We start from the raw sequence: 14,062 nt of genomic DNA, 5'->3' as shown, positions 1-14,062 counted from the left end.
TACACACACAGAGAGAAAAAGAATTTGGGAGCTGGAGAGATGGCACAGAAGTTAAGAGTGTGTACTGATCTTGCAGAGGATGTCCTAGCAACCATGTCTGGTGACTTACAACCAACTATGATTCGAAGGACACCTTCTTCTGGCCTCTGTAGGTGCCTGCATTCACGTGCCCATATCTACCCACAGACACTAGTGTGTATACATAATCAAAAATGAAAGAAATCCAGCACTTGGGAGGAAGAGGCAGGTCCACACTGCTGTGCGGTGTCCACCACAGAAGATTACAGAAACCAAAAAGCAAGGTTAGTACATTTAGAGACTTTCCCAGAACTAAGGACTTCGATGGATTAGGTCTTTCTTTCATTTTGGCTGGTGGTGCTGTCTATGTGTTAAGTTTTTTGGCCTGAATGGTACGTCCACCATGGAGTCAGTTGTGCTAGAGTCTGGGAGCCTTTACACATAGAGAGTTCTAGAGCAGCCAGGGCTACATAGTGAGACCCATTTCCCCTCCCAGATCAGAGACTGGAAACCAATCAGAATTCTTTATGCCCAGAGTACTTCTTCAGGCAGCCCAAGAACAAACCTTTCTGTGTTTAGCAGGCTTTCCTCTTTCCCTCCTCCTCTCCTTCATTTCTTCCTGCCACTCAACCTCAAACCTAAAGCCTTCCTTAAGCCAGGCAAGTGTACTGTCACTGAGTGGTGCCCTCAGTGTCCTGTTTATTGATCTTTGTTTAAAATAGAATGTTGGCCAGGTGGTGGTGGTGCACGCCTTTAATCCCAGCACTCGGGTGGCAGAGGCAGGTGGATCTCTGTGAGTTCGAGGTCAGCCTGGTCTACAAGAGCTAGTTCAAGCTACAGAGAAACCCTGTCTCTAAAACAACAACAACAACAACAACAAAACAGAATGTCACCATACTGCAGCCTAGGATAGCCTCAAACTTGCCAGAATCTTGCGTGTGTGTGCGCGCACGCGCGTGCGCGCGCTTGCTCGCGCGCGTTTTGTTTTTAAGACAGGATCTTTCTTTCTACGTAACACCTGCTGGAATTCTTCTGCCTTCGCCTCTCTGAGCCATCTCGAAGGCCCTTCTTTTTATTACTTTTGTTTGTTTGTTTTGAAATAGGGTTTCTCTGTATAACATACTTAGCTGTTCTGAGACTCAGCTTGTAGACCAGGCTGGCCTTGAACTCACAGAGATCCACCTGCTTCTGCCTTTTGAGTGCTGCGAGTAAAGGCATGTGCCACCACACCCAGCCTTTTTAGGATACTGTTATTTACTCATTTTGTGTGTGTGTGTGTGTGTGTGTGTGTGTGTGTGTGTGTGTGTGAGCGGCAGTGCCCATGCCGTGGTGTGCTTGTGGAGGTCGGAGGACAAACCTTCACAAGTCAGGTTTCTCTTTCCACTGCAGGGGTCCCAGGGATCAAACTCTAGTCTTTGGATCATCTGCTTGCTAGCAGATCCCTTGACTAGCTGAGCCATTTTACCAAGTATAAAATCTTCAAGTATAGGGGGCTGGAGAGATGGCTCAGTGGTTAAGAGCATTGCCTGCTCTTCCAAAGGTCCTGAGTTCAATTCCCAGCAACCACATGGTGGCTCACAACCATCTGTAATGAGGTCTGGTGCCCTCTTCTGGCCTTCAGGCATACACACAGAAAGAATATTGTATACATAATAAGTAAATAAATATAAAAAAAATTATTAAAAAAAATCTTCAAGTATAGTCTGGCAGTGGTGGCGCATGCCTTTAATCCCAGCACTTGGGAGGCAGAGGCAGATAGATCTCTGTGAATTTAAGGCTGGCCTGGTCTATGGAGTGAGTTCCAGGATAGGCTCCAAAGCTACACAGTGATCCTATCTCAAAAAAACAAACAAACAAAGACAAAAAAACACAAAACCAAACAAAATAACAAAACAACAACAAAAACCTTTAAAAATCTTCAAGTATAAGCAAGTATAAGTAAGATCTTGTTGTATGTCCCAGGATGTCTAAATGAAACTCCTGAGTTCAAGTGAACTTAACATCTTGCTACCTCTTCCCAAGTGGCTACTGTTGCACACTGACTTGCCTGGCTTCATCTCCAGGTTGATGGGCATTTGGAGAGTGTTTTTTCTATTTATTGTCATTTTAATAATGTTTTAATCATTATTATGTGTGTGGTTGTTTTATCTACATGAATGTCTGTGTGCCACATGCATGCCTGGTGCCCACGGAGGCCAGAAGAAGGCATTGGATCCCCTGAACCTGTAGGTACAGATGATTGTGAGCTGTCATGTGGGTTCTGGGAATTTATCTGGGTCCTCTTCAAGATCAACCAGTACTCTTCTCTGATGAACCATTCCTCTAGCCCAGGGAGAGTTCAAATTCCAGTTAAACACAGCAGATTTAATAGATGCTTAGAAGATCCCTTGACCATAGACAGAACGTGGGTGGTCAGGCCTCCGAGCAGGTGGATTGTAATTCAGGAAGGGCGCTGTGTGCGGACATTTACAATCAAAAAGATAGCGGGGCTAGGGGCTCTCAGAGATGACAATTAGTAGATCTAGGAGGTGGCAAGGTTCAGAACGACAAGATCAGGAGTCCAAAGCAGGGTACTCGGTTCTGAGGGTTTCTATTTTCTGTTTCTGTATCCTTGGATGAGCACAGCTCTTTTTTGGCTTCTTTATTTGCTTTCTGTGGCTGTACATGTTCATGCACATGTGTGCTTGGAGGTCAGAAGACAAGCTCAGGTGTCATGCCTCTGGATCTGAGACCTCAAGCGCCTGTCAAAGTGTCCAGACTTAGACCAAGGACACATGCTTAGGAATAGAGACAGAGAAAATTTATTGAGAACACTCCTGAGAGTGGGAGTGAGCTAATGAGCTGAGGGGAAGCCCCAAACTGAGAGTCCTGAACCGTGTAACTCCTTAGAGGACTTTTATGTGGCGCCTGTTCCACCCATTTTGGGTAATCCAGATGTTCCTCGAGCTGTTTGTGGGATGAAGCCCAGCTGACGAAGGCTTCTTTCGGGTTAGCCTCTTGTCACAGTTCCACCTTTTGCAGAGGCAGGGTCTCTCATTAGCCTAGGATTTTGCCAAGTAAGCTAAACTAGCAAACTAACAAACAAGCTTCCAGGGACCCACTCATCTCCTCCCACCTGCTGTTGCTGGGGTACAGGTACCTGCTGTACTGCACGGGGCTTTTTGAATAAGTTCTAAGGATGGAGCTCCTGTCCTTACATTTGTGAGGCAAATGCTTTGACCAAATGAGTCCCCTCTGAAGCATATATTTGCTTAACAACAACAACAAAACTACTTTTGATACATTTTTTTTTACTTTTGCATATTTGTACACACATGTGTCGTGGCACATTTATGTGGATTCCAGGGATCAAACTCAGATCTCCAGGCTTGCCAAGAAAGCACCTTTGCCTGCTGAGCCCTCTCTCAGGCCTTAAATCAGGACTAAGTCTTTTGTTGTTAGTCTGGCTCACAGGACTTAACTAGTTGGCTTTCTCATTTCTTTCGCTCTACCTCAGGCTTTGGTTAAGTTGACTATCTCTCAGGGTGTGGTAGCTTATTCCAGTGGCCTGCTGCTGGGCTTTCCCTGTGTCTGAGTCTACAACATTATCATATTTGTAGGCTGAGTATCCATGGGCCTGTGGTACTTTCTGATCCAGAGCCACTCCCAGAACCAGCTCCCTAGGCTCGTCACTCCAGCTTACACCACACACACACACACACACACACACACACGGCAAACACATGGGTACCCACATGCATGTGAGTAATTCATCTCTTCCTGGAATTCAGAGCGTTGCCTAAGTAAGGTGTGGCTAGAAGCACCGGACTGAGCTTTCTCCATTCAGGAGTTGTAACCAGCGGGTGAAGTAGAGCTGACTGTAATTCCACCTCCTCATGCCCCAGAGGCTAATGGGTTGCCACTATCTTGAAACTAGCCTAGGATACATAGTGAGTTCCATGACAGCTGGCTACAGAGTAACACCTTGTGTAGAAAAAGCAAGCAATGGGTCAGTGCCATGGCTCAGCAGGTGCTCCAGAGGCTTCAGTATTCATTATGTAACCACACCCTTATCTCAAAATGGTGCTTGCTTTTCTTTTCTTTTCCCAGCCTGGTATACATATCAAGTTATATGACAGGTAGGGCCACATTGCCTGACCTAATTTAAAACAAAACCAACAACTTTTTTTTGGTGTGTGTGTGTTGCTGTTTTTTTTTTTTTTTTTCTAGACAGGATCTCACTATGTCTGGCTGTTCTAGAACTCACTATGTAGACCAGGCTGGACTTGAACTCACAGAGATCTGCCTGCCTCAGCCTGCTGGGATTAAGGGTGTGGCTGTTGCTGTTTCTTTTTTCTTTTCTTTTCTTTTCTTTTTTTTTGAGACAGGGTCTCATACAGCCAAGACTGTCCTCAAATTATCTCTCGCTGTGTAGCCAAGGATGATGCTGAACTCCTGATTTTGTCTCCCCCTCCTAAATGCTGGGAAGATAGCCGCACACCGCCATGCCAAGTCCGTGTGTTACTGCAGAGGCTCTTTGTCTGTTGCAGAAGCACCTGCCAACTGAGCTATATGTCCAGCCCTAAAAATGCTCTTAACTCTGAATCCAGTTGTTTTCCAGCCCTTCTTCTGGAACTTTCAGGACACTGGTCCAGGACTCATTTCTTTATCTACCTAGCGCCAAAATGGCTCAGCAAGCTTTGCTAAGTAGTACAGGCTGATCTGGAACGCAGGATCCTCCTGCCTCTATATCTGGAGTACTGGCCATGCAGCCCACAATACCAAGCTCAAAGAGTCCTTATACTCCAGAGAACCCTTGGAGACCAGCGGTTTGGTTTAACACCCCCTGTGGGTAAGATCTCCTGTGCCGGTGCACCTGCCCCCATGGGGTCTGTGAGTTAACCTCCTAAAGTGACACCTTTTAGTTGCTCAGCTGCGGACCCTCAGACAGAACACTCTCAGCTTCTTCACACACCTGTTTGCAGACTTTTCCTACCCTCGGGAATCATGCTTCTTAACGATCCACAAGCTCTGCCAGGAAACGTCTGAGGCCTTGACTGCCTGTATGCCAGCTAAGTAGAGATGTCCTGCCCCGCAAAAGGCAGAGTCACCACCGTGTTTCCTATTTTTCTCCCTTTCTTTCCTCCCTCTGAGCTTCCTCTCTTCTTCCAAATCTGGGCTCTGCTGTGCATCCCCTAAGCCCAAGAGTTTGAGTTCTGTGAGATGGCTCAGTGGATAAATACGCTTGCTGCCAAGCCTCATCACCCCAGTTTCATCCCCAGGACGAGGTTGTAGGAGTGAACTAGCCCTACTGTTGTTCTGTGACGTCTAACAGCGTGCAGTGGCACGTACACACACCAACACACACACACACACACACACACGCACACTTAATAAATTAAATAAATAAAATGTAATAAAAATTAGCTCCCAGGGTTCGCATTCTCCAGCATCCCCCACCAATCCGCAGCAGGTACGGGGTTACCCAGGGTGTGAGAAAAATTGGGGTCGCAAGATAGGCGCACTGGCTCAGACATCCTAGGGCTATCTAGCCTCCACAGTCATCAAGAAAGGGGGACTGGAGGACACAGAGTGGCTGGATTGGTTGGTGGGCCAGAGGCTCGGTGATCCCGCCCTACTGGTTGCCAAGGCCCAGCCTATCCCTGTCCAGGAGAATGTTGGTCTCCAAGTGCTTGAAAAGGGGGTGTCTCCAAGTGCTTGAGAAGGAGCAGGTGCAAGAGCTGGAGTAGGGGGACTGTGGAGGGTCTTCAAGGGATTTCCCTACTAAGCATCTCTGGCTAAGTCTGTGGTCGCTGGACAGGGCCACTGAAATAGGCCTCCCCCGGGGTGGTCACAGGCAGGCAACACGAGTACCTCCCTCGTAGGCGCGCCTCTTCTCTCAGCCCCCCTCGGCGCGCTCCCGACTCTGGATCAAGCGCGAGCACGCGCATTCTGGGCTTTCCCTGCCCGCGGCTGAGGGGCGGGGCCGCGGCCAGGCTCCCCAGGCACTGTCGCCTGCAGCCCCCTCCCCTTGCCTTTTCGCCGCTCCCCGCCAGAGCTGCTCCGGCCCAGTCCCACCCCAGGCGACCCTGAGTGGAGCGGCTCGTGGCCAGAGGCGTAGGTGAGCGCGCGACGTGAGCAGGTGGAACGGGCGGATCGCTGGCCTAGGAGACCGTACTGGGGGAGGGGTCGGGCCCGGGAAGCAGCTCTTTGTCTACCGGAGCCCGTTCGCGGGCTACGAGGCCACTCTTTTTCTCCCTGCAGGTGCTTGGGGAACCTGGGGGAGGACGCTGGTGAATCCCACTCGGTGTGCGTTCGGAGGACCCTGAATCTGGAAGTCCTGTTTTGGGGGACTGGTCGTTTGGGTCTCCGAGAGGCGAGGGGTAGGGGCATGGATGTTGTTTTTGTAAGAGGGCAGAGGCACGGGCGCGTGTGTGTGTGGGGGGGGACACGAATAGGGCGTCTCAGCTTTGGGGGATGGAGGTGGCGGTGGGACTTGACAACACTGAGCGACCGGGCTGGTGAGCGGGTGTGGGTGGTTGGAAGGAAAGCAAATTGAGGCTCTTGAGGCTGAGGTTTAGGCACTCCTGGGTGGTGATGCTGGAGAAAGCATAGGGAGGCGCCAGGATCGTTTGTAGTGAGTGGTTCAGGAACTGGGATGTTGACCCCTCTGTTTTCCTCATCAGGTGCAATATGGACAAGAGGGATAAGGTCAAGGCAGGAGCTGCCCCGCGGATGCCAGTTTCACGACCTCCAGGCCTTCTGACCCCTAGGCCTCCTGGATCCCCTCGACCTCCTCCCCCTGTAACCACCGCTGCCCTTCGAGTCCTGGAAGCAAATGGAGCTGTGGGGCGAAGGCCCCCGGTGGAGCGAGCCGCGGGCGTCGGCAAAACAGCTCTTCCACAGACAGCTGTGCAGGGGGCACCCCCGCGCAGCAGCGTTGGGGCAGGTCCTCGCAGTCCAGGTGCTCAGCTTCATCTGTGACTTCAATTTTCACACCGCTCACCTTCCCTCTTCCTTCTCGGATACTCTTCTTTTTCAGAAATGCCATTGATTTTTGTCTTCTCCCTGAAGCCTCCAGGCCCGCAGCTTCTGGGAAAGGAGAGAAGGCCCCGGTGAAGATCTCCGGCCAGGGTTCTATTTCTAGCCCCGGGCGTGCTAGCAGTGGGATCACCAGGTAACACGCTAATTCCTCTAATTCCTTAATTCCCCAAGCAAGGGTTAGTTTAGCAATCTGGTGCCTTTTGAAATTACGCAAGAATGGGCTGGGAAGGTGGCTTAGTGTGGTGAAGTGCTTGTTGCGCAAATATGAGGACCCGAGCATGAAACTCTAGTCTCGGTGGTGTACCACTATAACCTCAGCTCTGGGTGGGAATGGGAGGTGGGGAGAGATGGATTCCTGGTGCTGGCCTGTTAATACCAGCCCTCAGCAGCCAGAGGCATATGGACCTCTATGAGTCTGGGGCTAGCCTGGTCTACACAGTGATAATAAATAAAACAGAATGCAAAAATAAGACAGAGAAAAGAGCCGGGTGGTGGTGGCACACGCCTTTTATCCCAGCAAGCAGAGGTGGGTGGATCCTCTGAGTTCGAGGCCAGCCTGGTTTACAAGAGCTAGTTCCAGGACAGGCTCCAAAGCTACAGAATAACCCTGTCTCGGAAAAAAGAAAGAGAGAAAGAAAGAAAGAAAGAAAGAAAGAAAGAAAGAAAGAAAGAAAGAAAAGAGATCCAGCTAGATGCCAGTGCTTACCTCTGGCATCCACACGAGCATGCCTCGGGGAGCACAACTGAAGACACGTGCACACACATGCACAAAAATATTTCCCACCAGTTGGCTCAGGAACACTTGCAGATAGTGGGTCAAATTGGGCAAAAGTTATTATTGGTTGGGTCACAGGAAGGCAAGCAACTCCATGTCACAGGTGGGGAAGTGTGCGACTGGGAATACCAAGAACAGCTGGTCCTCCTGTTTCCAGACCAGGCCCTGCTGTCCAGAAGGGACCCCAACCCCCGACTAAGGAGCCCGTGGTCAGAGGTAAAGCACCAGAGGCACCCAAAAGGAACACTCTGAGCTCTGGAACGCGAAGAGGTGTGTGACCTGGAGACAAGCAGGTTTCTATCAGTCTTTGAGGGCCACTAGTCTCGAGGTATCCGTGTTTCTTCTGGACTGTCGTTTTTGTCTGCAGATTCTTTAGGACTCACCTCAGGAACCTCTTCTCCTGCCATCCCTCGTCGGTCCAGACCTCCGGCTACAGAGGTGGGAATTCCTCGACCAGTTCCCAGTGCCCGGCAGCGTCCCCTGACCACCGAGGCACCCAGGAAACCTGTGAGCAGTGCTGCGGAGCGCAGTGTCCCGGAGCTGAGCCCAGCCTTGAAGAGGCGCTCTGCCGCTGGTGGCAGCCTGCCGAAGCCGGCCTCCCGTTCCCTGAGCTCCACTGCTACTCCTCAGCTCTCTCCAGCTCGCTCTGGGGTCTCTCCGCGTGCCACCCCCCGGGCTCCTGCGCACACCTCGCAGCTCAAGTCGAAAGGGCAGCAAGCTCTGCGCCCACCCCAGACCACAGTCCCGAGGAAGGACAGAACCTCTGCACAGAGTCTACTTTCTGCTTCATCTTTAGTCACGCCCGCTCCACCTGAAGCCTCCACACCTCAGGCTGCCTCTGTCCAGGTCCCAGAGGATCCGCTGAAGGCCGCGCTCCCTCCCTCTCCACCCGCTACCCCCCCTCTACCTGCTGCTCTTTTACTCCAGGCCCAGTCCTCTGCACAGGCAACACCCCAATCACAGGCCATAAACTGCCCATCATCACCTCCCCCGCTTTCTCTGCAGAACCTCCCCTCCCCACCAGCCACGCCCCCTTTGCAAGCTCCACCCACAAGCCTGGGTCCTGAAGAGGCCTCTGACTCACCCCCACCAATGGCCGTGATCTCTCTACCGCTTTCATCTCTTGTCCAGAGTGTGCCCTGCAACCAGGCTTCTTCAGCTTCGCCCCCTCCGGAGACTCTCTCGGCCACTCCTTTCTCACCTGCGCCTCTACCTCTAGCCACACCTCCTCCACCAGTCCTTCCTTCACCGCCAGTTTCCCCGCAGAATCAGCCTACGCCCCTGGTCACACCCTCTCCGTCCACTCTGTCCGCTCTAACTACGCCCCCTTTGCCGGCCAACTTTTCTGGGTCTCCTCTCCTTCTCCAGGACACGCCCTCTAATCGAACCACGCCGCCTTTGCAAGACACTCTGTTTCTGGCCATTTCTCCTCCAGTTTCTCCCTCTCCTTTCTCCTCCCCACCTCTGTATGTCCCTCCCTCTCCCGTGGTCACGCCTCCTCTGAGGCTCTCACCACCTCTGATTTTGCCCACTTCACAGGCTTCTTTGTTGACCTCGACACCCTCCCGGGCCTCGTCGCCCCAGCAGGCCACGCCTGCTCCTTTGGCTGTGTCACCGCTATCGTCCCCACTGCCTTTGGGCTCACCTCCTCTGCAGGCCTCGCTCTCTGTCATGCCCACATCCCCTGTGCAGGCACACTCTCTACCCTCGCCTCCCTTGCAGGCGCCTTCTCTGGCTACATATCCTTCGCCTCTTCCCTCGTCCCCGGCCTCGCCTCCTCTGCCAGCTCTTCTCTCCCCTCCTGCTTCACCTCCTCTAGAGCGCCCTCTTTCTCCTTCACCCTTACCTCCGTCTCCTTTGGCAACGCCCCCACCAGAAGCCCCACCTTCACTGGATTCACCCACTCCTCTGACTTCGCCCCCTCCGCAGGACCCCTCTTCTCCGGCTTTGCCCTCTCTGCAGGCTCCCTCCTCCCCGCCGGCCACGGCGCCACCTCCCCTACAGGTTCCCCTCTTGGCTTTGCCTCCTCTCCAGACCCCGTCCTCTCCTCTGGCCACGCCCCCTCCTGGCCTGCCCTCGCCCCTTGTTCAGCCTCCTTCTCCTCCTGCCTCACCCCCACTGCAAGTCCCTCGTCGACCCCCGACTCCAGGTCCAGATGTCCCGATCTCAAGTCCACGGCTGACCCTGTCACTGGCCCCTGCCCCGCCACCTCCACCCTCGCGAAGCCCGTCCAGTACGCTGAGTGGCCCGGACCTGGCAGGCCACAGCAGCAGCGCCACGAGCACGCCGGAGGAGCTCCGTGGCTACGACAGCGGGCCCGAGGGCTGCGCCGCAGTCTCCCCGGCCGCAGACGCGGAGCTAGCGGCTTGCCACCCGGCCTCCTGGAGTCGAGGTCCTGCTCCACCGTTGGCAGTGCGTGGCGCTCCAGGTAAGGAGTTAAGACTCGGGGGCGGACCTTTTCATGGAGTCAAGCTTTTTTTTTTTTTAACTTGAATTTTATATTTATTTAGTATGTGTATATGTGCATGGAAATGAGCGGACAACGTGCAGTAATCTATTCTCTTTCCTCCGTGTGAGTTACGGGGATAGAATTTAGGTCGTCAGGCAGGGCTGCAAGTGCCTTTACTCGTCTCGCAACCTCTTAAAAAAACCAATTATATATATAGTATGCTACACGTGTGCGGCTCTTACAGGCTATTGTGAGCTACCCGAAATGAGTGCTTAGAACCGAACTCAGGTCCTTGCAAGAGCAGTGTTGTTCTTTATCTCTGAGCCTCCTCTCCAGCCCCACATCCTTAAAAATCACGTTTGTGTACTCATTTTGTATGTTTGTATCTCTTTACAAACTGTAGCTGCCTCTAGAGGCGCTAGGAGTGTTGTGGGTATGTACTCTGGCGCATTTGTGGAAGTCAGACAGCTTATAAAATTCTGTTCTCGGGAGCTGGAGAGATGGCTCAGTGGTTAAGAGTGTTGCCTGCTCTTCCAAAGGTCCTGAGTTCAATTCCCAGCAACCACATGGTGGCTCACAACCATCTGTAAAGAGGTCTGGCGCCCTCTTCTGGCCTTCAGGCACACAGACAGAATATTGTATACATAATAAATAAATAAATAAATATTTAAAAAAATTCTGTTCTCACCTTACCTGTGGGTTGAACTCAGATCTCCCTAGTAGCCTTACCCGCTGAACCATCTCTCCAGCCCTATTTTATTTTTATTTCATTCTATGTGTACCGGTGATTTACCTGAATGTATGTGTGTGGTGCAGTAGACGCTAGAAAAGTATGTCAGGTACCCGAAACTTGACTTACAGACCGTTGTGAGCAGCCACATGGGTGCAGGGGAATCGAACCTAGGGCTCCCGAAAGAGCAGCTAGTATTTTTAACCAGTGAACCATCTCTCCATCCCCTGCTGGTCCTTAATTTTTTTTTTCACATCATGAATTTTATTTATTCACTTGCTTGAGTATTTGTGCGGGTTCATGTATCACAGCGCTGATGTGCCGATCAGATAACTTGTGGGAGTTGTTTCCCTCCTTCACTGTGTAGGCTCAAGAGATCAAACGCCGGTCAGGCTTGGTGGCAAGCGCCCTCCGTTGAGCCAATCTCGCTGGTCCCCACTTCTGTTCTTACAGGAGTTCCCCTGCCCTGGCCTCCCGCTGCCTGCGCGGGCTCCTCTGACGGCCTGTGCACCATCTACGAAGCTGAAGGACCAGAGTCGGTGGCCCCTACCCCTGGATCCCTAGATGCGGAACCGGAGCCGGAGCCGGAGCCGAAGCTGGGCTCTGGCGGTGGGAAGGCAACCGCTGCCCCGGGCTCAGGAGCATCCTCGAGAAGCCCCAAATCGGCTCGCCTTGGCGAGCTGCCGCTAGGGGCGCTGCAGGCGAGCGTCGTACAGCACCTGCTGAGCCGGACGCTGTTGCTAGCGGCAGCCGAGGGAGCAGCTGCCGGCAGTGAAGGAGGTTCAGGAGGCCCAGGGGGTGGTGGTGTCCCGGGGGGATCCCGGGCTCCGCTTAGCGATGCCGAATTGGGCCGCTGGGCCGAATTGCTGTCTCCCTTGGACGAGTCGCGTGCCAGCATCACTTCAGTCACCAGCTTCTCCCCGGACGACGTGGCCTCCCCACAGGGTGATTGGACAGTAGTGGAAGTGGAGACTTTTCATTGAGCCAGACCCCAGCCCCGCTCATCATACATATACCGCTTTAGAGTCCACCCTTCCGGTTACACCTCTTTTGCCTTAGTCTCAGCTCTCACTGGATGGATATTTTTTTTTTTTAAACCTCTAGAGCCCAGTCTTTGGGCCCAGGCCGTGCCCCTATCTTTCTTGGTTTAAGCTTGGAACACACCTACAGGTAGGCCTAGGCCTTCCATTTGCGCTTGTGTTTGGCCTAAGCCACAGCCCTCTAAGGAGCCACGCCACACCCTATGTTCAGTGGATAAATAGCCTCTCATACCAATAGCCTCATTTTCAGTAAAACCAGAGATGCTGGCACCAGGGTGCCATGGTGATGGGAGCTGGGAAAGGGCCACACATGTAGCGGTGCAGTTCAAAGGTCCAGGCTACACTATGCTGCTGGGTGTGCTTGAGCAAGTCGGAGCTCTGGCTGAACTGTGTGACTTGTCTACAGCAAGGTGGTTGGTGAGATAGTGGTCTCGTGCTCTTTTGGGTCATACTTCTAATGAGAACGTTAGGCCCAGGGAGGCCTGAGTGGATGAGCTGGTGATCAAACCGGGGAGCCACCAAAGCTCTTCTAACCCTGGATGTGGGGTAATTCGCTCTCCTGGGTATCCCTTGTTACAGCCCCTATGCCCTGTGTGCACCCCTTCTCTTTTGTGCTTGAGAGTTGGGCCTGGAGGATGAACTCGAGTGGAGAGAGTGAGTCCTTGCCTTCATCTCTTACTTCTCCCTCTGTGATGGGTAGTGCCAAGTTGTAAAATGTGAAAAACCCCTGAAAGATAGGTCCCTTGGCATGCCTGTAGGGGGGTTAGCTTGCTTAGGCTTAGGTGGAAACCTACCCATTGTGGGTGGCACCATACCCTGGCTGGGATCCTGGGCTGTGTAAGCAGAGAGCTGGGCAGCAGCATGCATTCACTGCTCTTTGTGACTGACTGCTTCCAGCTCCTGTTACCTTGACTTCCCCACAGTGATAGACTGTACCCTGAACTGTGAGCCAGAATAAACCCTTCCTCCCTTAAGTTGCTTTTGTCAAGGTGATTTATCACAGTTAAGGGAAATAAACGGAGACAATCTCCCTCTCCTTTCACCAAGGAGGCCACAGTGTTAAGGCAGTAACTTGCCCAGGTTTGCAGAAAGAACTACAAATGTAGGGCTAAAGTGGACTGACCTGGCTGAACCTTAAAGGGGGTGGTGGTGCAGAAGACCTGGGCGTTGACACCATGCCATTCTATGTATTGCACTCACAGGGGCATCCTTGCCTTGTTTCTTACTCCAGATGATCTCATGAATTCTCAGTTACTATCTTCATTTAAGTCTGTCAATCAGAATTGCTCTCCACCTCCCAGCCATCAACTTGTCCCTGGAGCCCCTAACTCCAGGCAAGGTTTTTTCTTTCCGAGTGCCTCTGCATGACATTACCCCTTGAATGTTATTGCCCAAGGATCTCCTCCTTGGCACTAACAGTGTGGAAGCCAAATGGCAGTGCCCTGTACTGGGCCCCCTTACCTCACCCTGAGTCAGGTACTTGTCAGACACAGACAACTAAGTTCTCTGTCTTTCGCCCTGAAACAGCCACTTCCTGGCTTACAGTCCAAAGAGAAGTCTCGTCTCAGAGGGGCACTGCTACCTCTGTTGTTGGGGGAGGGCACATGCTCTGGACTCTAGCACTGAGATTTGTGGCAAGCCAGAGATTTCTTCTCTAGCTGAGCCCTGGAGGGAACCCCAGATATCCTTGTTCCCAGATGTCAAGACAAGCCTAAGAGAAAAAAGCTAACTCTCCCCCATCCCAAGACAGGATTTCTCCATATAGTTCTGGCTAGCCTGTAGTTCTGGAACTCACTCTGTAGACCAGGCTGGCCTTGGAACTCAGAACCTCCTGCCACTGCCTTCTGGGTGCTGGGATTAAAGATGCCACCGTGTCCCAGCAAAAAGCTGACTCTTAACACTGGGCAGCTAGGACCTCAGGCCAATTTCTGTGAGGACTTTTCCTTTATTGCCAGGTCTCAGTTCAGGGAGCCAGCTTGGGGACAAGAACGTGTGGATGCTTAGTGACCCATGGGAGCAGTAGGCAC

General features: G+C 52.3%; 1 protein-coding gene across 2 annotated transcripts; it reads left to right on the top strand.

The window, feature by feature from the left end:
• Window positions 1–5,924: 5,924 nt before the first annotated feature.
• On the top strand, window positions 5,925–13,803 carry Prr36 (proline rich 36). 2 transcript variants are annotated; one of them, XM_050127418.1, is made up of 7 exons: window positions 5,984–6,118; window positions 6,262–6,380; window positions 6,684–6,961; window positions 7,072–7,174; window positions 7,974–8,086; window positions 8,184–10,244; window positions 11,449–13,803. In XM_050127418.1, exons 3-7 carry the CDS (start codon window positions 6,691–6,693, stop codon window positions 11,976–11,978), a joined length of 3,078 nt encoding a protein of 1,025 aa, XP_049983375.1. In that variant the 5' UTR covers window positions 5,984–6,118; window positions 6,262–6,380; window positions 6,684–6,690; the 3' UTR covers window positions 11,979–13,803. The 2 variants fall into 2 exon arrangements, with proteins under 2 accessions (XP_049983374.1, XP_049983375.1); XM_050127417.1 differs by having other exon boundaries at window positions 5,925–6,961.
• The last annotated feature ends 259 nt before the right edge of the window (window positions 13,804–14,062 follow it).

The sequence above is a fragment of the Alexandromys fortis genome, unplaced genomic scaffold (genome assembly GCF_014885135.2).
Source record: "Alexandromys fortis isolate MF-2015 unplaced genomic scaffold, M_Fortis_MF-2015_v1.1 scaffold_271, whole genome shotgun sequence".
In the NCBI taxonomy this organism is placed as follows: Eukaryota; Metazoa; Chordata; class Mammalia; order Rodentia; family Cricetidae; genus Alexandromys; species Alexandromys fortis.
The sequence above is the reverse complement of the archived record's forward strand: the minus strand, read 5'-3'. Positions and strand labels throughout refer to the sequence as shown.